This window comes from Madurella fahalii (assembly GCF_045866475.1).
Source record: "Madurella fahalii IFM 68171 DNA, scaffold_4, whole genome shotgun sequence".
In the NCBI taxonomy this organism is placed as follows: Eukaryota; Fungi; Ascomycota; class Sordariomycetes; order Sordariales; genus Madurella; species Madurella fahalii.
The window spans coordinates 263,322-286,790 of NW_027263974.1; the positions used below are offsets into that span (position 1 = coordinate 263,322).

Genomic DNA, 23,469 nt, shown 5'->3' on the forward strand with positions numbered 1-23,469 from the left:
CTGCTCCGCTCATTCGGCGCAGCGCGCCCGCAGCATGACTAGAAGCCCTGCTCTCGACATCCCTTGTTGTACAGTACTTTCAACTTTTCTCTCTCCTTCCCCCGTTCCCTGTTCCTCCAATTGCGCGCACCGGTCAGTATCGGCCTCGGCCCTCACTACACCAACCTTCATTGGCGGACAACCCTGGTCTTCCCTCCTGTGGCATCCATGAACCCCACGTCGCCTTGTACACTTACACATTTGAGTAGCTCTTTCTCCCCGCCTTGTGATCCTTACCGCTCGCTGATTATGACCTTTCCAGTCTTTCCTACGCACCTCGTCGATTACGACTTGATTCTGGCTCGACTTCGAGCTTTCTCTGCGCTAGAGCTATTAAAGATCCCCCAGTCCTTTCTCCCCGCTTCCTCTAGTTACCAAGTTAGGCCCGTCGGCCTGCCGGCTATGGCCCTTCCTGTTGGTCTGTAGGGCAACTCCAATTCTATAGCAAATTGGGAAGGGGATTCCGTCTTGGCAGCCCAAGAAGGAACGGTGTCAAAGTCAGGCTACATAACGGGAGCTCTTCCAGTACTCGCCTCTTTCTTCCACAAGCTTAAGACATCTCCACGTCTTTCCGCAGATCCCGACACTTCAGGCATGTCAATGGTTTTTCTTCTGACGCCAGGAGTGCGAGAACAACAGGTTTGGTCTTCAGTGCTAACTGCGGAACTCCCCCTCTCACAGAACCATCGCCCAGACTACCACCGGACACCACAGTGGTGCTGCAGCGTAGTCTATTAGCAAATTAATTATTGAACAATTCTTGCGACTTCCACTTACCTCATAAGCCGTATATCATGCAGGACAATAACCCCAGTGCCGCGCAGGTGCGAAAAGGTGCGGAAAACGCAGTTCATTGATGCAGACTAATTATTGCCCGCATTGTTCCCAAGATATCATGAGTAGTAATTATGACGCCGTGGCCAAACCTCCTCCGGCACCAGAGACAACCGTGCTTGTGTGAAACGCGTCCTACCCTGGCCCCCCCCCCCCCCCCCCCCCACACTACACCCCAATAGGATGATACCTTCCGTTACTCAGTCCTCTCCTCCGCATTCTCAGCAGCCAGGGCTCCATGGTTTTTGGTCTCAAGAGGCGAGGGGAGAGGACGAGCTGTCAGGCATTTATTTCGCTTCGGAATCGGGCTCGATCATCCCTCCTCTCCACACCCCAACCCATCGCTCGCTGTGGATGATGATCAGCGAGAACAAGAAGATTAAACAGATGGATGGGATGATCCAAGGAGTCGTCGAGAACGTAGTGTGGGCTTCGTATCGAGACATGCTAGCCAGGAGCATCAGCCCTACACCGAAAACGATGTTGACGCCGATGACAGCCTTTTGCGTTGGGGTGCTGGAATGCGTTCGGGACAAGATGTGCAGGCATGCCATGAGGATCAGAGCTGCTCCTGCGAGACAGAAGACGTAAATGTACTGCATTATCGGTTCCGGTTAGCGGACACCCGTTCGACAGTGATAAACTTATGAACCAGAGACGGGTGGTGACGCGCTTGTAAAAAGTACACTTACCACTAGGTTGAACCTTGCCGCCGCATCATCAAAGGCGTGCTGTTCGTATGTTTCCGGGTGGTGGCTCCAACCCGCGTCCTCGATCGCTTCGATGTTGAAGTTCCTGAGGATGGAGTTGAGAGTTGTGACCTTTAGCGCCCTGAACGCCTCAACAAATTCCCCGTGCGTTTGAGTTGCCGCCATCGCCTCGGGGGTCGGAAAGCCCGTTAAATATTCGTCGGAAAAGTCTCCGATTTTTCCGAGCAGCTCCTCCCTGTGAAAATGCGAGACGAGAAGATCGCGAGGGTATTGCTCCCAGATGACATTGATCGTGTCGTTCAGATGCCGGACCATCCTCGATGCAATGCCAGGACCACCCTCTGCCTCGGTCATCTGGAAGGCGAAGAAGAATTCGTTGCTGACATAGTCGATCAGCTCCACAATCTTCCACCATATGACGAATTGCGTAGCACCCTCCATGATGAGCACCAGCGCGAGGTGGAAGGGGAAATGAGCCAGGCTCCAGAAGTACGTCGATATTTTCGAGCCACGGTCTTGTCCCTGGTCCTGCTTGACCGTTTCAGTGCTCAAGACCTTCCTGATCTTATCAGCAGGCCACGACCAGTCAAAATAAATCTGGAATAAGACGTAGATCAGAGCCACGGTTGCAGTGAGGACGCCGACGGTTTGCGAAGCTGCGTGTAAAAGTGTCAGCATCATCACCCTTTGAGACGCCACAGCAAGGCATCAACGTACTCCACGAGTTCACGTTCTTGACAATCGTGCTGACATGTTCGGCTACGACGATGACACCCTCGCCGAGGATGAGCAGAGTCGCCGTCTTCATACGATCTTGCAGTGTCTTGTCCTTGAAGCCGAGATCCTCGAACCGGTATGAGACGGCAAAGATGATGCACGTCTCGAAGACCCCAACAATGTACCAGGCTACGAAGACGCGGCTGTTGGTGCTGTCGGTGAAGCGGAAGGTGATGCCCAAGTAGATCAACGCAGCAACGACGTGGCACGCACACATGGCAATGAGACCGGTTTTGGATGCCTCCTTGCTGAAGATGCCGACGTGGGGCTTAAAATCTCCTTTCCGGAGATAGATGGCCAAACCGTACTGGGCCGCTAGAGTGAGTCGAGATACCATGAGAATAATGGCTTAACTCGTCTGGTCAGTAATTATTCTATATCGCAGATTCTAGCCTGAAGGGGAGCCGTACAAAACGCCTGAAATGTCCCCTTAACCTGCTGGCCTGGGTCGTACTGTGGCGCGACAACTGAGACTCCCACCATGGCGCCGAGGTGGATGGCTCGCAGGATCCTCTCTGGAGCGTGATGAGCAAAATACGTCCGGACAGGGGGGTTCCAGAGGTGGATGATAACAACACACCCGAGATGCTGTCGACAACGAAACGAACGTCAAAGAGCATGACATTCAACCAAAGGAACCACAGGATCCTAGAAGCCGAAGGTGTCAGGGTTTCTCGGCCCATTTGAAGTGTGTAGAGTGCGGGAGCACTGACGCAAAATATCCAACGTACGCCACCAGGCGCTCCACAGAGGTGGTATCGTGAATGTTGGAGAAGGCGGTCATGTTCGCCGCGAAGAACAGGTCGTACAGAAGCTATAGGAAACACCGAACAGAAATCAGCCCCAAGATATTTCTGCGCAGGACATGGGTGCGAGGAGGCAGGTATGATTACCATGAGATTATGAGGCTCGCTGTTCTGCAGTGTCACTTCAGGTTAGTTGATTCGGGTCATGGCGTAGGGCGCGGGCGCTGGCGTTGGAGTTTCGACGAACCTCTCGACGCGGCGCGTCGAGCTCCTGGTCGGCGGCAGCGACATTGGCAGCGACGCCTGCGTTCTTGTCGCCGGAATTTCCGTTGACGGCATTCTTGTCGACGGCAGCGGTGCCGGCATTGTTGTTGACTCTCTCCTTCCCAAACAGGGTAAGGGGTTCCTCGGCTTCAGGCTTAGATCTCGGCATGATAAGATATCGGGGTCCCCTATACGGTGTCTATGTGTTTAGAGTGCTGGGAGCATTGTGTGGAGCAACTAGAGTGCTAAGCCCGGAGAGAAACATGGGAGCGATCACTTGTGTTATTTATTATGAGGCTCGACATGAAGCTCTGGTCCAGCCTCGATCCACGGGGGTGGAATGGTACCCAATGCCCCACCCCCCTGTATGCATGGGGTCCTCTGCAGGAGACAGACTTGAGAGAATTGGTCTTAACTGCCGCCGCGAGTGACTCCATCCTCTCAGAGCCTCAGATTAATGTGGCAGCGAGACGCCACCAATGGTCCATCCGACCTTGTGGCTGCAATAAGGGCCGGGGACCACGGCATGAGCTTACCCCGCCCCTGCCCCCCGCACCAATTAGAACCGTCAGATTTTCAGCTCCGTCTGGATGCAACTGCAGGCGGGGAAACATGCAGTGTCCAAGCATCAAAACCCGATTGACTGGGGCCAACTGGGCTGACCTTTTGCGTTTCATGCGGCACCAATAATGTAATATGGACTTCCCCGCCATTTCCGCAGCATCTAGTCGTTCTTCTCCCAGTCTTGGCTCTACGAGTGTTGGAGCCTTCCCTCGACGAGGAGCTGTCACGACTCATGACCCCACGGCGTTTCTAGATGATATTACAGGGTTTGATCCGGCCGGATTGGGCTATCAGGACGTAGTGGCTCTTATATTTGGGTGTTTGTGGTAATTATGGTGCACGACAGCATGAATCGTTTCCTCGCCGTATTCTGTGTGCGTCGGCTGAAGCCAATCACGTGGCGGGACGATACCATGGTTTGGGAGCTCAACACCGAGACCGCGGAGGCGGAGTCAAATAAGAAGCACCGGGCATGGCTTCGGCACACCGAAGAAAGGACATTGCAGACCAAACTCAACTGCCGAAGGGGAGGAAGTGCGAGCTAAACACCATGGCTGCTAGGAGATTATGGGCGTCAGATGTGGCAGCCTTACATTCACCAACCGCTGTGTGCATGGTTAACGAGTCATAATTTGCGAAATACCGCCATCTCTTGGGCACCAAGCACAAGCATCAGATGCGTCGTGGTTCAAGAGCTTTGCCGTGTTCAGCTGCCTTGGCCACACTGATCGGTGGTATCCAACGTCTCGATTGGGGTTGCTGCAGAGAGGGAGAGTTCCGGCGTTTGCTGGGGAGGTCCCCGTTATCCCTGTCGCGCATGCTCGAAGAATTGCTCTCTTTCTTTTGCAGGCCCAATCAGGGGTGAGCGCCGTGCAAAGACATGCCTGGTTGGGTAGCAGCCAGGCCTTGGCAGCACTACAGCTGTCAACTTGGCTCACAGGGCAGAATGGAAAATACGAGAGCCTCGTGTGAGTGCAACATAACCAAGCCGCCTGCTTGCCGGCATGATTTCAAGCGAAGAGAGCACAAGTGTGATCCCTGTCACCCATTCCTCACTCCTCGGCTGTCCCCTTGAATGGCCCAACAATCTCTCCATATCTAAAAATCGTTCGCAAAGCCCGAGCAGATGTCGAGCTTGCCCACTGTACCCCCAACGCTGAGTTGACCGGCTAATGAGGGGCCAAGAAGAGCAGCACAAGATCGGTGAGTTCTTTGCAACATGGATGATCACTCCCGAGCAGATCAAGGCAGATACCTATCAGGTTTCGTGTCTCATGGGCCACCATTCAACTTCGGCGCGCTCTTCGATGAGGACAGCATTGGGGCTTTTCGGACAGTCAACTGCTCTACTGGTTCGCCGACGAGTAGAAGAAAGCTGATGACGGCGGCCCAGCGGCAAGTTAGCACTTTATGCCCACCTTAGAACGTCCGACTGTCCGTCATCAATTTGGAGGCTTCTGTGTGCGAGTCGCTGGGCTGGGTGGGGAGCAGCGGCCTTGCTGGCATAGGTGTGAGTAACCTAATGCATACATTGGCTTCGTGAGCCTGGTTGGACAGAACCCTCCTCTCAACAGCGTCTTCACGTCGTACTATATCGAGACCGCCCTCGGGATGATATTCTTAATTGTGCTGCCGGAAAACCGCATAGGCGTCTTCATCCCCAGCTTCGCCGTCATGCGCGCGTCCCTCAGAGCCATCGTCACAGCCCACAGCGAGCCCAATCCAACCACGACGTATGAGGCCATGATGGGCGTGCTCGTCGCGTGTCTTTTTCGTCTGCCCTACCACCCTGCTGTGCCGCTTAAGCGGGCAGTTTCCGGGCGAGAACCACAAGAGCGAGAATGGCGAGGAAGTCAGGGAAGACATCTTCAGGTCTCTGCTGCGCGCAATCATCTTCGTGCTCTGGGCCCTCATGCTCGCCGTTATCAACCCCGCCCAGAGGACGACTCCAAAAGAGGAAGCACTTCAGGCCGGAAAGGCCGGACACCCCTTCGAATCTTATTGGCAAGTTATTGGTAGCGGGCCTCTTGAGGCGGCGTGTAAGCTTTCAATAAGTAGCAGTGACGATGCTGCCTACTCTCTGCGCGGAGCGGGACTCGCTGGTGAATCCCACGAGCGGAGCAAGGGTAAGCAAGGCCCAATCAAGGGCAAGCGATGTCATGCAGGTCATACTGGGGTAGGGGCGTTCGGACTCGTCTGCTCTAGCACATCGCACAGGAAGATCAAGGTATCTAAATTAGGTAGATACCCAGTGGACTCCAACAAAACCGCGCAGTTCGGGGGTCCGCCAAAGCCAAATCCTGGTCCATCGCTTTTTCACAACTTGTCACTAAGTGCCTGCGCTTTTGGCCCCTCCAGCAATGGAGCACCGCCGCATGCTTGGAATTTGTGCAGTTCCTCAGAAGACCTCAAAAGCTAGGAAATGTGCATACACGTTGAGTCCATTCTGCTACCACGAACTAACTTGCCATTGGTGTCCGGCCCTGCCACGGCTGCAGCGTAGATCAAAGTGCGACCGTCCTCCTCCACGGTCTGAACCGTAGTTTCTGGAGCGTACGCTATAATATGTTTTAGAGGCGCAGGTAAAATCTTGTCTAAGCCTATCTACATAAGACCAGGACAGAGATTGTTAACAAATAACTATAAGAAGTACTAGCGTAGCTAGCCTGTCGGGTGAACGAGTTAACTAGAAGCTCACTGTCGGTATAGCGGTCTTGTTACGAGACGTTTGGCTAGTCCATATACCTAAGCCTAGGAAAGAGATACGCATAAGAGAACCGTAGGCTACAGCTGTCTAATGAAGGAACAGTAACAGCTAGAGGCATATACGCATATACAGTTTACTTGCACTGTCTACTTATGCCTGCCCTGGCTCTTCTTGTAAAGTATCACTATAAAGCCACCGTTATTAAGCAGTATATTAAGTTCTAACACCTCTTTATTAGCCTTTTTACAAAAGCAGAGTCTTGAAGAGTAATCGTGGAGGTCGAGCTCAAATACTTTAATATAACCCAATTGGAAATAATGAAATGTTGCAGAAACACACATCCACACCCACATACCCATCAAAACAAGGTAAGGGCAAAGGTGGCCAAATGCCAGACAGACAAAATAGGCAAGATAGGCCAGGCGACACCACCACAAATTAAGTCCCTGCAGCCTAAGCAAGGTCAAAACAACATGTGCAAATTAGAGCTCCCTCTGGTCAGGGGGAGATCGCTTTGTACACATAGAAAGCTCGTCAATTGAGTCTACAGCAGGTATGGAAAAGAGTGCTGAATTGATTGTCCTGTCTAAGGAGCAATAGCCAGGACACTTAGGGTGCGAAGTAAAACGGGCCCTCGGCAATCTCCAAGGCGCCATCCCAGTAAGTGTGGCCCTCTGATCAGAGGGACCCTGTCCCCTGGGGACAGCTTCCCCCAACTCAATAGGTACCAGGTCCGGACCCTTCTGAGTAGACAGGGAACTTTTAAGGGCAAATCTCTCTTCCCAAAGTTTTTAGCAACTTCTACAGTCCAGCTATACCGCTCACTTTCAACACGATAGTAACTGTCTCCCGTGACAACCAGATCTTTTGTTAAAAAAAAAAAAAAGAAAGGGTTAGAGAGTAACATAAGAAAAAAGAAAGAATGGGAAAAAGAGAAGACAAAAAGCAAGGGGGAAAAATGGTGTAAAAGAAGCAAAGGATGCCTATGAACTTTGGTTTCTAGTCAAGGTACTTTAATAAAGTCTTATGGTTGTTCTCGATCGCACAGTCCTTCGCCGTAAAGCCATTGTTGTCGTTGGCACTGACATCAACCTTCCCGGTATCCAAAAACATCTTCACAATATCCTTCCACACGCCGATAGCAGCCAGGTGGAGTGGCTTGTGCCCCTTTGCCTAGCATGTGGACGTAGGGATCAACCTTGCCCGTCGCCAAAAGATCCCTCGCAATCTTTGTGTAACACTGTTCGCACGCGATGCACAGAGGTCTACATCCATGGGGAGTGTCCTTGCAGTCCGGGTCAATGTCGTCCGCTGCGAGGAGGTCTCGGACGGCCTTCGTGTGACCGTGCCCCGCTGCGAATGTCAATGGAGTCAAGTTCTCGAAATCAGCAGCGTTGATGTCGACACTGGCGGTGGCGAGAAGACGTCTAACAATAGCATCGTAGCCTTGCCCCGCTGCGTAGCTGTGCAAGGTGCGTCCATCGTCCTTCGCTTTGGCGTTGATGTCTGGTCGACCCTTGTGCAGGAGCACTTCGACCATGACATCGTTGTCATGGGCGACGGCGAACGTGGGTGCAGCCCAGCCCCTTTTCTCTTTTACGCCAACGTCAATGGTGTCCTTCGCGAGGAGAAGCTTCATAACCTCGCTGTGGTTGCCTCGTGCAACGTGGCACAGGGCTGTGCGGCCATCACTATCCGTTTCGTTGGTGGGTATATTGTCTGTTGCCAGAATGTACTTGACCTCCTGGCCCAGTAGCAGCTACCATCATCAAGGGGGTCTGGAGCGACTGGGTTCCATGTTGAGAAACTCAGTTCTGTTCTTGTGAATAATCCGGTTCCTTGCTGCCGATGCTCGGTCAGACTTAAAGCTGAATGTGCCGGTCATTGTAAGGTTGGGGAAATCGTTGGGAAGGTAAGGGATATCACTTCAAAGATAACGGCACCGCAGGTAAGATTGGCAACCAACAAGTACCACATGTAGGCTGGACTTTTCTGTGTACCCAGGTTCTGCTTAAATTCCATGCGATTGGAGTCAAACTGTAAACCCGTGAAAATCATATGTGCGTTACAATATAATATAATTAAGGACATGTGACCTAATCCTCCTGTATCGTGTAATTGTAGCACAGAACGCCTCCATAATGAGTTGCCATTAGGTCCATCACCTTGACATCTGGCGCCAGGTAAGCCCCCAACGACACAGCGTCGTCGATCAATCCGTTGCTCCCACGTTCATTCAGCACGCCGCAATTACTCAAGATCATGATTGGACGGATCGACAATTTGCCACAACCACCATGGACGGTCAGTTTGGCTGTCGTTCGTGCTGTGAGCAAAGACACATATTAGAAAAAGAGTTTAGAGGAATCATCAGTTAACGTACGCAAAGTGCATCATGAAGATGGGGTTGTTGGGGCCTGAACCTGGCTGAAGTGGCCATCAATCCACTTCGTGACTTGCCATCAGTAGCCCTTCTCGGAGTTCTCCAAAGAAGCTCGCGTAATCTGACTGTGTATGGGCTCCGGGATTACGGGCAAACCGATATTGAGACCGCCAGCCGGGAAGCTGTGTAACAAGCAATGTTCACTGTGAATGCTCCCATTTTTTCTCCCGTCAACAATCTTAAGTTGCAAGTCTGAAAAGCTGCCATGAAGAACGCAATGACTCTGCGCGACTCCTAGTACGGTTGTTGGGTTACCATTTCCGCCAAACGAGAGAATTTTCCAAAAACCGGAGCGTTAGCAAGGGCATTCCTGAGAAGATCTGTCAACGATGGTTCCGGAGCTGGAAGATGCTTTCTGGGTGATAAGTGGAAGAGTACTCACGCGTCCAACATCTAGGACCAGTACCTGTACGCGACGGTATCCAGCGATCAGGTGTTTCTGGTAAATAGGAGGACTCACGGCAGGTACCCCACATAACCACAAGATTTTCCCAGTGTTTTCTAAAAGACGTGGAGGAAATATTGGTTCCAGGGTTGGAACGGGATCGCATCGATAGCTGGAGCTCGGTGCAATGAACGTGCGTCAGGCAAAGCAAGCGTAAAAGTAATTCAAACGTCGAAAGGAAAGAATATATACTGTGGCGTCCAAACTCGCATCTAACGTATGGAAGTTGTCGAAAAGAGCACTATGGACACGGGCCTTGGATGGCTTGTAAGCCATGCACTGCACACCATGAATGAAGTCGCTTTTTTCCTCAGCGTTCGCCACTCCTGCGCACCGGTGTCACAGCGCAGTAGTCCGTGGATGTGTTCTCCTCATCATGGGCTGGAAGATGGACCAATGCCCTGCTAGTCAGATAACTTAAGGGAGCCCGGCGGAGAGTAGAGGTAAGCGAACAAAGTGAAAGCTTCCGGCGCCAACAAGTAGTCTACCGCCTGAGTAATGAGATATTATTGTTGCTATCTGTCTTTTCGCCGCTCAGTTTTCATTACAGGAAGACCTGGCAAGGTTGTTATATGCGGAACTCGACCATCGGTCATGATAGTATTGGTGAACCTGCTCAACATGGCACAAAAAGGTGAAGCGGTGCCTGGGTCTCGCGAACAGTCAGGAACGGCGCAAATCGTTAAACAAAGCATGTAGAAAGCCCCCACATAATGGAGGACAATTCTGGGGAGCACGACTAATGGTCTGGGGACAGGAAAGCGCATCTTATCCGAGGGAGAAGGGGCCGCCGTCCGGATAGGAAGATTAGAGCAACCAGCAGAGGCTTGGTAAGTATCAGCTAAGCGACAGGTTTGGCACTTCGACCGCTACAGATGCATTACTTATTGTCTCCAAATTATCCAGTGCTAACGACCAACAACTCGCAGCCAACAACCCATCCTCGAGGTTAGGGACATCTATGGAAACCAACGAGCCACCCGAACACCCATTGCCACCCCGCTTGCGATAACCCGGCAAACAACGCCAAATACTTCCTGTGGACCGTCCAGAGGCCCCAGTCACCAATCAGGAAATCTCATCTGGTTTCGTTATGATTGCAGTATCAGTAGTGCGGAGCACCCATGTCCCCGCATAACCCATCTCGACGGTCATGGGCTTCTAGCGCTAGTTCGAAGCCACCGTGCCGCTCCGTTATCTCCATGGGGAAGACTGCACAGTGCATGACGTGTTCCTCATTAGCAATGATGGAATCCTAACACCGTCGGTTTTTGGTGAGGCGCACCACTGCTTCTTGCACAGCATTCCTGCGCAGAGGAAAATGTGACGGCGGTAGTTGGCTTAGTAGATACCGCTCTCGCCCATGGTTTGGTCACCGGGATGAGGTCTGTTCAATTCATGTCCGTGTAACCCGGCCAAGTGTCTGTGGCTGCCTCGTCAACGCAAAGCTTGTGCAAAGAAAGTGGTTGGCGAGTATGTCGTACTCGCACCCGCGAGCGACGGCCTCCTCCGGTGGTTTGCCGCGGACGATTTATTTTTTGTTCTTATATATAAGTTGTCCAGGCCCTAGATCAAAGGGCCGCTCGAGAAACATAATTCTTCAGGTAAACCAAAACAGCACTCCGGAGCATGGTAATGACGATTAAAACGAAAACATGGTTCCAAAGAGCCGAGAGTCACTTGGCGGGACGGTTGTGGTGGGACGTGGCCAGCAAGTGCTGTTCCCCCAAAGGCGTTGATCCGACGCCCTCACAATCATGTAGGGGCGTGTGCTCAGCTGTCAACATATTGGAGAATATAGCACGGACTTCGGGAGCATCGTTCCAGTAGGAAAGCGAATAGCGGTTCACTGTGAGGACTTGACCCATCTAAATGCACACGGAGAATGCCATTTCAGAATGCCGGATATGCTCCTATTATTGTCCCTTATATGGTGGTGAAGTCCCGATAGATCTCCTATGCATGCTGGTGTCCGGGTTAGTTTACTGACCCAAACTTATACAGCGCGGATCTTGTTTAAGCGGGTAATCCAGAGCCGGTCTGGCCGTTGTCATGTCAATTCGAAGGTATCCAGCATCATTGTTTAAACTGTAGAGTAATTTTGGCCACTTGAATCTCAATGTTAACATGCTAAAGGATCGGATTCGTGGGGACGACGATCCATCGTCCCTGTGACATTGCTTCCAGCAGTTTCCCCATCAAAACGTCGGGTCACAGGTATGGAAACAGGATACCCCAGAAACTCCACGGGAGCATCCTGCAGGTCCAAGCCCCAGACAAACTTGTCATTGGATGGAGGGTTCATATTATGAAGGGTTGAACAAGGGCAGTGTCCTCATGTGTGCCTTGGCCGGGTTGTTGGTGAGTAGCATTGTATTAGTGGCATGGGCCATTGCCGGATTCGACGTGTAGAGTGGATTTGGAGTAAGAGTGACTAGCGAGTGTACAGCAAATTGTAATGATGCTGGTCTTGAGGAAATGGAGCGAGATATGACTGTAATAACTACCAGGTGATTACTCGATAGCAATATAAGGTAAGTGAAGCTGACTGCTGTAGTCATTACCGAACAACGCCGAACAAAGCCTTCCATTCAGAGTTGTCGGGTGGGCTAAGGCTTGATATACGGTTGTTATGAAGCGCCGGATGAGATCCGCATTGTAATGCCAGTCCTCTGTGAGCGGCCGCGGTGGGCGATATGCTGGCATGGGAATGGTGTTTCGTACCGAGAGAACGGGAGCCACCGGCTCGGATAAAAATGGTCGACGAGTCGGGAACGACAAAGAGCGGCAGCGTCATTTTATATCTTGCAGGGCCGGGGAGTCAAAAATGGATGCTAGGTAAAACCGAACGGTTTCCTGGATTGCGGACGACTGATCTTCGAAAGCAACTGCCCAGGGTCGACACACACGTTGGGGGGTCGAGCATGGTGTGGCCGTGGCGCTGCAGCATGGGTTGATTGGGGTCTCAAACCCCCCTTCCCCCTTCCCCCCCCCTTGGCGAGATACCAACTACTGTACAGCACATACCTGGCTGTGACGCAAAGTTGGGTAAGGTAGTATATTTACCCCACACTTTCGTTACCGCTCCGAGGCTTTAAAGGGTTCGGGTCTTCCATAAACAAGACGAACCCCACAATTCGGAACCTGTAACGCCGACCCAGAATACTATTGGAGCGCTTGCGGCTAATCTACTACACCAAATGTCGTCCTAGGGTTACGGTCAGGCTTCTTCGTGAATTCTTTGGTTGTAAGAATACTACCCTTGATCAATGATGAGTAAAAAGCAGGCGAGGATAGGTTCCCGAAACGGCAATAAACTCCGGGAACTCCCTCGTGAGCAGTAAATTCCGCCTCTTCCGTATGCAAGGTATCACATATATGAAAAAGTACCTATGCTATGAACCTAAAGCCAATTTCAATTCCCCATCATTAGCTCTCTCCCTCTCCGCTCTCTGCTTCCTTGATCTTACTTTCCTCGCCGTGCATTCAAGATCCGACGGAAACAAAATGCACTTACTTACTTCCTTACTTACTACCGTTCTAATTACGGTTACCTTTGCCGCGCCCTCCGCTAAACCCAAAGCGGCACATGCTATCAGCAGTGCTCTAGCAAGAGCAGACCAGGGAATCAAACCGGGTACAGGCACAAGCGGCGGTTTCTTCTACTACTTCTGGTCCGACAATGTTGAGCCGGTGACGTACAATAACCACGAAGGCGGTCGCTACACGGTAAAATGGGGCGACGGTACGGGTAACTTTGTCGCCGGCAAGGGGTGGAACTCGGAATCAGTTGATACCTTGAAGTTAGCCTGGCCTTTCTTTTGATATCCTGTTCCCAACCAGAAACTGACGCATTGTACAGAACCGTCGTGTACAACGGGACCTGGTCAACTACCGGCAATGCATACCTCTCTCTGTACGGCTTCACCAGCAACCCCATGGTGGAGTATTACATTCTCGAGAACTACGGGAGTTACGATCCATCAACCACTGCTGAGAAGAAGGGAAGTGTTACGAGCGATGGTGAGGTGTATAATATTCATACCAGGCGCTTCATTTTGCAGGATCTTGAAGGGGCAAGACTTATCCACCAGGTGTTGTCGATTCGCCAGACGAAACGGACGGCCGGCACAATTACCCCGAAGAATCACTTTGATGCATGGCGAAACTTAAATGTTACGTTGGGGAAGCATGATTTTGCAGTGCTGGCGACGGAGGGATACCGTAGTAGTGGAGAGGCGGATATTACGGTTGGAGAAAGGACTGCTTGAAGCGTGTTCACAGAGTCTTTGGTAGGCGCCGGAGCGCCATGGTACATATTTTGGCCACGGCATCGCTGACATTTGCGTACTTTCCGCCCCGATGCGGTGTAGCAAAGAAGGCGAGGAGGCATGTTGCTTCGAATATTCACCTGTATGGCTGGTTTAATTTCGCTTCGACGAGTGCCCAACGTTACTGAAACGTGTTAGCAAGGCCTTCGTACCATTGGTTTAATACCGCGCGACGCACCGAGGTATTTGGCGAGATGTGGAATGAGCTCAAGAATATCACATACTGGGTTTGGGAGGACCGGGAGGCGGTTTACCTTGGATTGGGTACCTACACGATGTAAAAGATAATAACGTGAGCTCAGTTACGACCAATTCCCAAGAACCAGGGGCATCTTCAGGGACGGTGCCTTGCCCTTCGACTATGGTACGTGCAAGCTGCTAAAGGACACCTCAGGTGATAACAACATATTCATTCTACTAATCTCCACCTTACTGCGAACCCTGCGAACCTCACAACGTCAGTGATCCCCGTCCTCCAAGACACCTTCACTCCCCCTCCTTCTTCTCGGTGCCTTCAGAAGCATGGCCCATCCCCATAAACACAACCTCCCAGATATGCCCATCCAGATCCGCAAAGCTTCGACTATACATGCCCATCTCTTGCCCGTACCCCTCCATGACAAACGGATCCGGACTTCCCCCGGCCTTGACCGCCTTCTCAATCAGCTCGTCAACAAGCTCCTTGTTGGACACACCCAAGGTAAACAAGGCCTCGGTAGTCTTGGTCGCGTCGTTGGTCTCCGTTCCGGGACGGATGAACTGCTTGAAGCGCTTATGGGCGTGCAGCATGAGACAGAGGGCGTCGTTGGGAGCGGGGAACCGCATGGTTTTGGATTGCGCGTCGCTGTACTCTGGGACCGTGGTGAAGCCGATGGCTGTGAAGAACTGGGCGGAGGCTTCGGGGTCGGCGGTGTGCAGATTCAGGAAGAAGGTTGGGGCCTTGGCGGGGTCCATTGCGGAAAGGTTGTTTCAGGGATATGAGTTTGGTGGTGGTTTGATGGTGGGTGTTGTGGATGGTTGGGGAGATAGCGTGTTGTTGATGGTCTTTGGGTTGATGGAAAGACTGGTTGGGTTTTTGCAGAGCTTTGGATGGGAAGTGTCTTATCGAAAACTGGTGTGAAAGGGACGAGAGAACAAACCCGAAGGGAGGAGAAAGCCCTATTTATCTTCATCTCTTCCCACCACCCCTCCCCTCCATCCCCCAGCAAACATATACCTGTGAACCTCCATTTCCATCGAACTCCAACACAGGCCACCGTCTCTGCCTGAATGGCTGCCTGAACGCCAAGTATCGAGGCGCGTCTGGGCGCGGAGGAAATCACGTCCGAGACGCGCTGTCACGGGCTGGAGACAGGCCATGCTTACGTACTGCCAAGAACGCAGAAGCAATTCCAGGCGGTGGATGCTCAGCGATTACTAACCAACACCTCATTAAGTGAAGCATCAAGTTTCATGTGGTCTGTGTCTTGCACAAGTCTGAAGCACAGACTAAGGTATCCTTTCGGAGGCATTGAATGAATGGTACGGAGCTACCTATTATGTCACAGGGGCGGGCATGTTTTCGCGATCTTCCTCCAGGCCGAGAAGTGCAAGTTCTGTGCGGTACGTGCAATGAAGCAACCGCTGATACCGACAACCACCGGAAGCGTGCTGCTGATTTCAAGCCAGGCGTTAATATTCTGGGAAAACAGAAGTTATTGTGGTTTTTCACTATGAAGAAATATGCTCTAGCTCTCCGGGCAGCGAAAGTTACGGACCTGTCCACCTACCCAGTTAGGCCAAGCGGGGTTGATAACACAAAGACCCTGTAATCCCTATCACAGCACATCCCTTAGCCCGCATTTAAGACGTACCAGTGCACAATATACAACCCTTGATAGCTCATACTCAACCATGCCTCCCACCCCAGAAGCAGGCTACTTCCAAACTTTGGAACACCACTCCGACAACACCATAACCATTCACGACGACCTCTATGGCTCGCACACTATCACAGAACCCATCCTCGTCGCCCTCCTTCGCTCCAAACCCCTCATCCGACTCAGCACCGTCCACCAACACGGCATCACCGGCCTGCTAGGACTCACACCCAAAGTTACACGCCTCGAACACTCCGTAGGCGCTTTCCTCCTCGTCCGCAAAGTCGGCAGCGCTCTCGATGAGCAAGTCGCCGCGCTCCTCCATGACGTGAGCCACACCGTCCTTAGTCACGTGATCGACTGGGCCTTGTCCCAACCCGGCGAAGGGAGTTTCCACGAGGTTCATAAGGCGCGTTACGTCCAGACTACCAACCTGCCGGGGATCCTTGCCGAGCACGGTTTCGGTGCGGACGTCTTGAACGAGGAGGCGTTTCCGCTGGTGGAGCAACCTCCGCCGCACCTCTGCGCCGACAGGTTGGACTACGGGCTGCGGGATGCTGTGGGCTTTGGGAAGTTAGCCGCCGAAGATGCGAGGCGTGTTTTTCGGGAGGTCGTTGCCTTCCCTGGCCCGGAATCGCCCGGGCGTATTCTCGTTCTTGAGGACTTGGAGCTAGCGCTCAGACTTGCAAGGGCGTATCTCGCTTGTGACCGCGATGTGTGGTCGAATCCAAGGCATATTGATATGTACCAGCGCGCGGGGAAGCTGATCGGTGCCGCGGTGCGCAATGGTGTGATAGCCGAGGCAACTCTGTGGAGTATGTCGGACGGGAATTTCTGGGAGGCTTTACGAAGTGTGACAGATGATGCAGGGCGCGAGATTATGAGGTCGTTGGAAAAGGAGGGGACGGCACAGGAGAATGAAGAAGGTGTTTGTGGCCTTGGACTGCCGAGGGGGACGAAGATCCGGACTCTGGACCCGGATGTTTATGTGTCCAGGCCTGTTAAGTCGGAGGAGTCGCCGCCCGTGTGTAAGCCCTTATCGGAATGGTCCCCAGCTTGGGCTGCTGAGAGAGAGAAATACGTCCTGGCGCGCCAGAAGTTGTTATACGATTGAGATCCGTACTTAGCGGGTTTAGAGTAGTAGGAAGTATGAGTGGCTCCATCCACGGGCCCCCTTGAAGCGTCAATAACGAGGCCAAAACCTGCGCACTACCTTAGTCTCTTAGAATGAGCAACGTAGCAGTTGACTGCAAAGTATGTCATTTGACATCGCCGCCCCTGTCCGTTCGACCGATCCCTCGTGCACTCCACCTCTTGAGGGAAACTCCCCGGGAATGGTGCTCTGTCGATGACGATGCACAGATCTTGTGTAGTTGGATCCGGTTCGCGTTTCCTGCCGAGAACCGCGTCCTGATTTGTGTTGAGTTGTGGTCGAAGTTGCTCCATTGACCGTCTTCATTCTTTTCGTTCTTGGGCCTTTGGCTATCCCAGGGTCTCCCCGCCAACACATTGCACGTCTTGTCCCGGAACGCGACGTCGGCAGCCTTCTCTTGCCCCTCACAGTTCTTCCGTGGAGGTTGATCGTGCTCCGAACGTCGTGAGAGGTAAGCCCTCGAAGTATTCCACCAGGTGCCTGTACTCCTGGACCGAGTAATCCCAACTGCTATTATTGTCCTCATGCAAGCCAACGTCGACCCTCCATCTTGCGAGCCGCCAGGTACTGGAAACTCTCGGACTCAAAACAGTAGATATTATGCTCGAAGAAACCTACATAGATCGTCGCATATTCCTTGAGCAACGTATCGAGGAGCTTGAAGGTATCACCGGGTTTGTGATTTAACTCTCAGGTATTATAATGTGAAACAAAGGCATATTCTTCGCAACGTTCCGATGCAGATGTGTCAGCAGCTGTTTGATACACAACCGAACATCGCCACGAGTCATGCTGCGTTTGGCTTAATCCCGTGGAGCGTCTTGTATGTCCGTAGGCCCTCCTTTTTTTGTCGGACGAGCCATTCGTCTGCGTGGTGAAGGACAAGGGATGACCTACTTTAAGTCCGACTTCAGGGCCCAGTCCAAGGGGTCGTGGATATGGTAATTGACAAATGCATTAATCCATGTTGACTTGCCCACACCCGTTACGCCCAGGATGAGGATGTTTAACTCCTCCCAAAGCCCTAGTCTTTGGGAGGCTGAAGGAGTTTCTCGCCGTCGTAATCGGGCCAACTCGATGCCATTGAGCTGGGGAAAATTGCCCCCGAGGAACGGGGTCCCTCTGATCATAGAGCCGTGGCCACTTAATAGGATGGCGTTCCGGAAGCTGGAGCTCGTTGGGGGCCCATTGTTCTTTTGCATGATAATCCTGGCCATTGCTCCTTAGACAGGACATCTATTCAGCACATCTTTCGGCACTTGTTGCAAGTTTAATTGACGAGCTTTCTGTACATGCAAAGTGGTCTCCCTCTAACCAGAGGGAGCTCTATTTGTACGCGTTCTTTTAACCTTGCCTGGGCTACAGGGACCCGATTTGTTGAGGCGCCGCCTGGCCAGCCTTATCTATCTTCGTTTGGCATTTGGCCTCTCGTCAGTATTGCCGTACTCGACCACCGACAGGCATCTAGCGCAAATCCAAGTGCCTGGCAAAGTCGAGTCGCAGCAAGGATGGGAACAAGGGGGTCTTGGCCTGCAGTTGATCTAGCGGCCCAGTAGTGGGAGAAGCGGGGGTATCTGCCATTACCTGGACCGCGTAGCCCAGCGCTGGCAATTATGAAATGCTGTTGACATCATGACACCCAACTATGCACAATCATAGCCTGCTAAAACCACCATGGCGCCCGGCTAGGCGTTATCGTGTTACTAGTAGAGAAGCTATTAGAATAGTAGCGCTGGGAGATACGGTTCACGCCATGGCAACATCTTGACCAGAACCCCCATCCTGCCCAGGTTAGGTAGTGAGCGATACAACTTATTAGTTCCCGCTCCCGTTGAAAATGCATCTATCCTTTTCCGTATTCCCAAAGCTTTCACTCTATCACTGGTTGGAAGAGCAGCCTTCACTGCTCCGGCATCATAGCGCGGGCTACTGTAGTACCTTTGCTTCCGGCTCAACGGCGCGAGAATGCAGCCGCTGGTGTGTTCTGAACGCTAGCCTGATTCTCCAGCTCGATATATAGTCCATCGTTCTTAGTGCTCAAAACAATGGTATTCATAAGGCTCTTGGTAAAATATGGATATGTGGGCGGCGGGACTTTGGGCTTGGCCTCGTGCCAAGCTTCCATGTTGGATGAGGTCGGACGGCGTTCGCCGCGCCCGCCAGGTCCAAGTTGCGCGAGCCTTTTCCTGCGGAACAGGAACGCCAGTTCCGGAAAGCACACGCACAGATTGCAGGAGGCAAGTTCCGCCGCGCCCCAGAGTAGGATTTCGGGTTGATACCACGTCGTGTCGGCATTGCCGCTATTTCTGAGGCGGACGACAAAGCCGATCGTTGCAAAGATGGGCGCACTATGGTTGTCGAGGCGCTCGTCTTAGTCTCGTCGAACGGAAACAAGAAGTAGAAGATGTAAAACGAGTGGAGGAAAAAGACGGCGAAACGTACCACAGACCAAAGCTAAATGCTAGGACGATAAGAATCCGCTTCAGCTTCTCCACCCGGAGGCTCCGTACGGCTTGGATGGGAAGTAGGAGAATCAGGTAGTCGGTAACCATATTGAAACACCCGCTAACGTTCAATATCCACTTCATTTCCAGGCACCTCCCAGGAAGCGAGTTGTTCCAGATCTTCTCGCGGGGCGCACACTGCCATATTTTCACGATGGTGGTAGTCCCGTAGAAACCGATGACGAGGATGATGAGGGTGACGCAGGCAATGTCAAATTTGGACCACCTGACGGGCGAGAAGATGCGGCGGTAAAGCCACAAGACGGAGAGCTTGGCCATTCCAATCATGACGCCGTACTCGATGGCAGCGACGTTAAACCAGTACGCGGCCTCATTGGCTTGCTCCTTCGTGATGTCCCAGCCGTGCTGGCCTCCGTGATGGGACATGGTGGCCCGCATGATGCCGCAGTAGGCTACTGTGCCGACCCAGCTAATGGTTACGAGGGCATCTTCGGCGGTCCATGTTCGCTTGACGAAGGCGCGGGAATAGGTGCGGAGGAGGAAGAACACGGTTACACAAGGAAGGCAGACGCTCAGAGTGATATTGGCGAGCCCACCGAGAGAGGCCGGATTTTCCGGATTTGGGGTAATTCCGGGCGGGGGTGGTAGGCTCGGCGTGAAGGTAGGCGTGGAGAGCGGTAGAGTTGACGATGCCGATACCTGGGGAGCCATCGTGGAAGGAAGCGGGGAACTAAGTGCTAACGGCAACTTGGGCTAACGGAGTTGGGCCGTGGAGGACGCAATGGGCGGTGGCATCCTTGCGATTACTTACATACCTTACCATGCCTAGCCGGTCGAGGGCAGATAAGCTTGCGGGAATGCTTTGCGGCTACGACTGTGGGGGCAATGCGTAGGGACGAGGTGAAGCTCACGGCCTTGTAAGGCTGCGGGGAGGGTCTGGAGAATATTAAATACAACCGGTCAAGGCGTCACCTATTGGATAAGCCAGATGGCGAAAGGGGAAAGGACCTGCCAAAACCAGTAGGACGTTGTGCTACTTGACTGTGGGCGAAGTCGCAATGCGTCTATACTCCCACTGCGACTCAACCACTCCAAGTAACCTTATCAGCGGCATATCTATGGCGCATACCTGCTGCAGGCGGCAGTGTTTGCCGCAAATGAACGTCACTTAGCCCACCGAGTGGTAGTACGTGACTGGGGGCTAAAATGAAACCGCCCATGACAGGGTCTTAAATTCACCCAAGCTAAACGCGTCTGCTTTTGCAGCGGAGAATGTGCTCCACAAGATAACTGCGCTCACCGCGCGGCTCTGCCTACAGTTTTATATGTACTGCCCTTCGGAGGTGGACGTCGCTTCGTTCAGATCTCTCTCTCTCTCTCTCTTCTCTCTCTCTCTCTCTCTCTCTCTCTCTCTCTCTCTCTCTCTCTCTCTCTCTCTCTCTCTCTCTTTTTTTTTTTTTTTATTATTTTTTTTTTCCCCCGGAGGTAAAGCAAAGTCTTAAGCTATATACTCTCCGGACCATATATTGCTACTCTCGTCTTCTAGGATTGTGGTTTCACCTACTTACGTACCTACAAATTTGTGAATTGAAACAATCCCACATGAACAGGAGTAGTATGTACCTACAATGTACCTACACCAATGCTTATGTGCGGCGGATTAATTATAACCCCCCTTGCCCGACAATACCCTATGACATAGGGCCCGGGTTACCATACACATTCTGAGTTTTTATACATTACATTTTGTGGTAATCACTAAGGTGCGTTTTCATGCGGGTTGATGGCTAGCTACATGGCCCAAATACCTAGGGTACTCGAATCAATATCTCCACGGTGTGCAGCTCTCTAACGCAGTGGCAAAGTGTGGCTCTGTGGCGTATTGGACCTAGCGGGATAAACCAGCAACACAAAGTCTCCCCATAATCAGCTGTGAAGGACACATCCATTTCTTGCTTAGTTTTTAGGCCATTGTTCCTGAGCCCGCCCACCTTAGCTACACGACATCTTGTCTACCTTACATCAGAACTTCCGGCAGCCTTCCTCCTACTGCCGTAATTCAAATCATCCGCCATTGGACGCAGTTGAGAGACACTTACAACCCTCGCCTAAAATGGGTTCTCCAGGCACGACCCCTTCAGCACCACATCACTGAATCACGACAGCCTAACTTTGCATTTAGGGGACGGCACTACCATCAAGTTTACCTCGGCAACAGTGGAGGTCGAGAGCAGCGAGAGCCTATCCGAGGCCGAGGCGAGCCAACTGCTACGCAGAATCGACCTTCACCTTCTCCCGGTGCTCTTCCTCATTTACGTCGTTGCATTCCTTGACCGGTACGGTTTCCTTAGCCATTTCCGCTCCTATAGTACCTACAATACCTACCTAACCATGTCCTCTCACTCACCCGACTGACTGCTCACAGTGCAAACATGGGGAATGCGCTCACTATGGGTTTGCCGCAAGAACTGGGCTTGACTGACCAACAACCGAATACCGCGCTGGCCGTGTTCTTCGTCCCTTACATTATACTGGAGATCCCGTCCAATGTCCTGTTAAAGAAGGTGACACCCCATGTCTGGCTATCCTTCTGCACCTTGGGCTTCGGTATAGTCACGCTGTGTCAAGGCTTCGTCCAGAACTATGGCGGCCTGCTCGCCACGCGCTTTTTCCTCGGGGTTTTCGAAGCCGGCATATTCCCCGGGAGTTTCTACCTGATCAGTTTCTGGTACAAGCGCCAGGAAGCCCAGAAGCGCTTCACCGTCTACTTCTGCTCCGTCATCGTGGCCTCGGCCTTTGGCGGGCTCCTCGCATCCGCCATCGCCCACATGGACGGCATCAGGGGCCTGAGAAACTGGCGGTGGGTATTCATCTTGGAAGGAATCTTGTCCGTGTTAGTTGCTCTCGGTGCCTTCTTCTGTGTCAGCGATTTCCCGGACCAGGCAACATGGCTGTCTGCTAGGGAATATCAATGGGTGTTGCGGAAGACCCACCACGTGCACCAGCAGGATGCAGGCAAGGAGAATATCACTAGGGGAGATCTCGGCAAGTTCTTCAGGAATCCAAAAAACTACATCTGTGCATTGATGTACTTCTGTGAGTCGTTTTTACAGGCACTCCTATTTTTCGTGCAGAGCTTAACTGTGTCCCCAATTAGGCGTCGTCGTCCCGGTCTACGCCTTTGCCTACTTCACGCCCACCGTTGTGAGGACGCTTGGCTACTCGACGGTCCAGACGCAGCTGCACTCGGTCCCTCCATTTGCCGCCGCGTTGGGCCTGTGCCTCATCCTGGCCTATCTATCCGATCGCACCGACATGCGCCTGCCCTATCTCCTGTTCTCGGGCGTCCTCCTGATTGCCGGCCTGGCCGTCTTGATGACAACGTACGGCCACTTCTCGGCGCAATATGCTGGGCTCTGCCTAGTCTGCATAGGCTCCTTCAGCGCGGCTCCAACCGTGATCTGCTGGTACCTCATGAACTTGCACGGGCACAAACAGCGTAGCATCGGTTCCGGGTGGATGATCAGCTTTGGCAACACCGGCGGGATCCTGGCCCCTTTCGCCTTCCTGCAGAGCGACGCGCCGTATTATCGTCCCGGCTACTCGCTGTGCATGGCCGTTGCGGCGCTAGGGTTGGTAATGGCTCTCTGCTACGCCGCGTTCGTGCTTATCGACAAGCGTAAGGCGGGCCTGTGGTATAATCGACCGGATGACGCGCCGAGCGAGGAGACGCACCTTCAGCGGCCGGTCCTTGCGCTGTGAAACTGCCGGATGGCTTAGTTATAGGATGCAATGGGAAGGTAGCACAGCTTCAATGCATTGTAACTCCTACGAGTACGCCAGACCCGTGGTGCCTAGTTTATGATCCCGGGAAAACACACACACACACACAAAAAAAAAAAAAAAAAAAAAAAAAAGATCAAGGTAATGGCAGAGTCTGTCGAGCATTGCCGCAGTGCCACGTTCGTAAGAATCGACGGTTTGCGGTCGTAGAGGATTGTAATTTAAAAGCAGCTGTGCGTCCGGCAATGAGAACCTAAGGTACCTAGGGACCAAGCCAGCTCGCTAGTTCCACGTTCCAGGTCCCGTTACATTTGTATACTGTCTAATTCATCTAGGATCTGCGGCTGTT

At 52.5% G+C, this 23,469-nt stretch overlaps 7 protein-coding genes across 7 annotated transcripts; 4 read left to right on the forward strand and 3 right to left on the reverse strand.

Annotated features, from left to right (window-relative positions):
* Positions 1-1,160: 1,160 nt before the first annotated feature.
* MFIFM68171_07081 (Low temperature requirement A) lies at positions 1,161-3,539 on the reverse strand (the record flags this gene model as incomplete). The annotated part of the gene is made up of 8 exons (XM_071062501.1): positions 1,161-1,469; positions 1,566-2,239; positions 2,301-2,708; positions 2,771-2,875; positions 2,941-3,008; positions 3,074-3,174; positions 3,254-3,277; positions 3,354-3,539. 8 exons carry the CDS (start codon positions 3,537-3,539, stop codon positions 1,161-1,163), a joined length of 1,875 nt encoding a protein of 624 aa, XP_070918602.1.
* Positions 3,540-7,914: 4,375 nt separating this feature from the next.
* Positions 7,915-8,397, forward strand: MFIFM68171_07082 (uncharacterized protein; the record flags this gene model as incomplete). The annotated part of the gene is made up of 1 exon (XM_071062502.1): positions 7,915-8,397. The coding sequence occupies one exon, from the start codon at positions 7,915-7,917 to the stop codon at positions 8,395-8,397; it is 483 nt and encodes a 160-aa protein (XP_070918603.1).
* A 4,639-nt stretch (positions 8,398-13,036) lies between these two features.
* On the forward strand, positions 13,037-13,800 carry MFIFM68171_07083 (Endo-1,4-beta-xylanase; the record flags this gene model as incomplete). The annotated part of the gene is made up of 2 exons (XM_071062503.1): positions 13,037-13,332; positions 13,392-13,800. The coding sequence occupies 2 exons, from the start codon at positions 13,037-13,039 to the stop codon at positions 13,798-13,800; spliced, it is 705 nt and encodes a 234-aa protein (XP_070918604.1).
* A 546-nt stretch (positions 13,801-14,346) lies between these two features.
* Positions 14,347-14,814, reverse strand: MFIFM68171_07084 (uncharacterized protein; the record flags this gene model as incomplete). The annotated part of the gene is made up of 1 exon (XM_071062504.1): positions 14,347-14,814. The coding sequence occupies one exon, from the start codon at positions 14,812-14,814 to the stop codon at positions 14,347-14,349; it is 468 nt and encodes a 155-aa protein (XP_070918605.1).
* Positions 14,815-15,753: 939 nt separating this feature from the next.
* On the forward strand, positions 15,754-16,833 carry MFIFM68171_07085 (Putative hd domain-containing protein; the record flags this gene model as incomplete). Its single annotated transcript, XM_071062505.1, has 1 exon — positions 15,754-16,833. One exon carries the CDS (start codon positions 15,754-15,756, stop codon positions 16,831-16,833), a length of 1,080 nt encoding a protein of 359 aa, XP_070918606.1.
* A 1,990-nt stretch (positions 16,834-18,823) lies between these two features.
* Positions 18,824-20,048, reverse strand: MFIFM68171_07086 (Rhodopsin domain-containing protein; the record flags this gene model as incomplete). Its single annotated transcript, XM_071062506.1, has 2 exons — positions 18,824-19,220; positions 19,315-20,048. The coding sequence occupies 2 exons, from the start codon at positions 20,046-20,048 to the stop codon at positions 18,824-18,826; spliced, it is 1,131 nt and encodes a 376-aa protein (XP_070918607.1).
* Positions 20,049-20,939: 891 nt separating this feature from the next.
* Positions 20,940-23,099, forward strand: TNA1_1 (High-affinity nicotinic acid transporter; the record flags this gene model as incomplete). The annotated part of the gene is made up of 4 exons (XM_071062507.1): positions 20,940-20,952; positions 21,520-21,673; positions 21,763-22,433; positions 22,495-23,099. 4 exons carry the CDS (start codon positions 20,940-20,942, stop codon positions 23,097-23,099), a joined length of 1,443 nt encoding a protein of 480 aa, XP_070918608.1.
* Between the last annotated feature and the right edge of the window lie 370 nt (positions 23,100-23,469).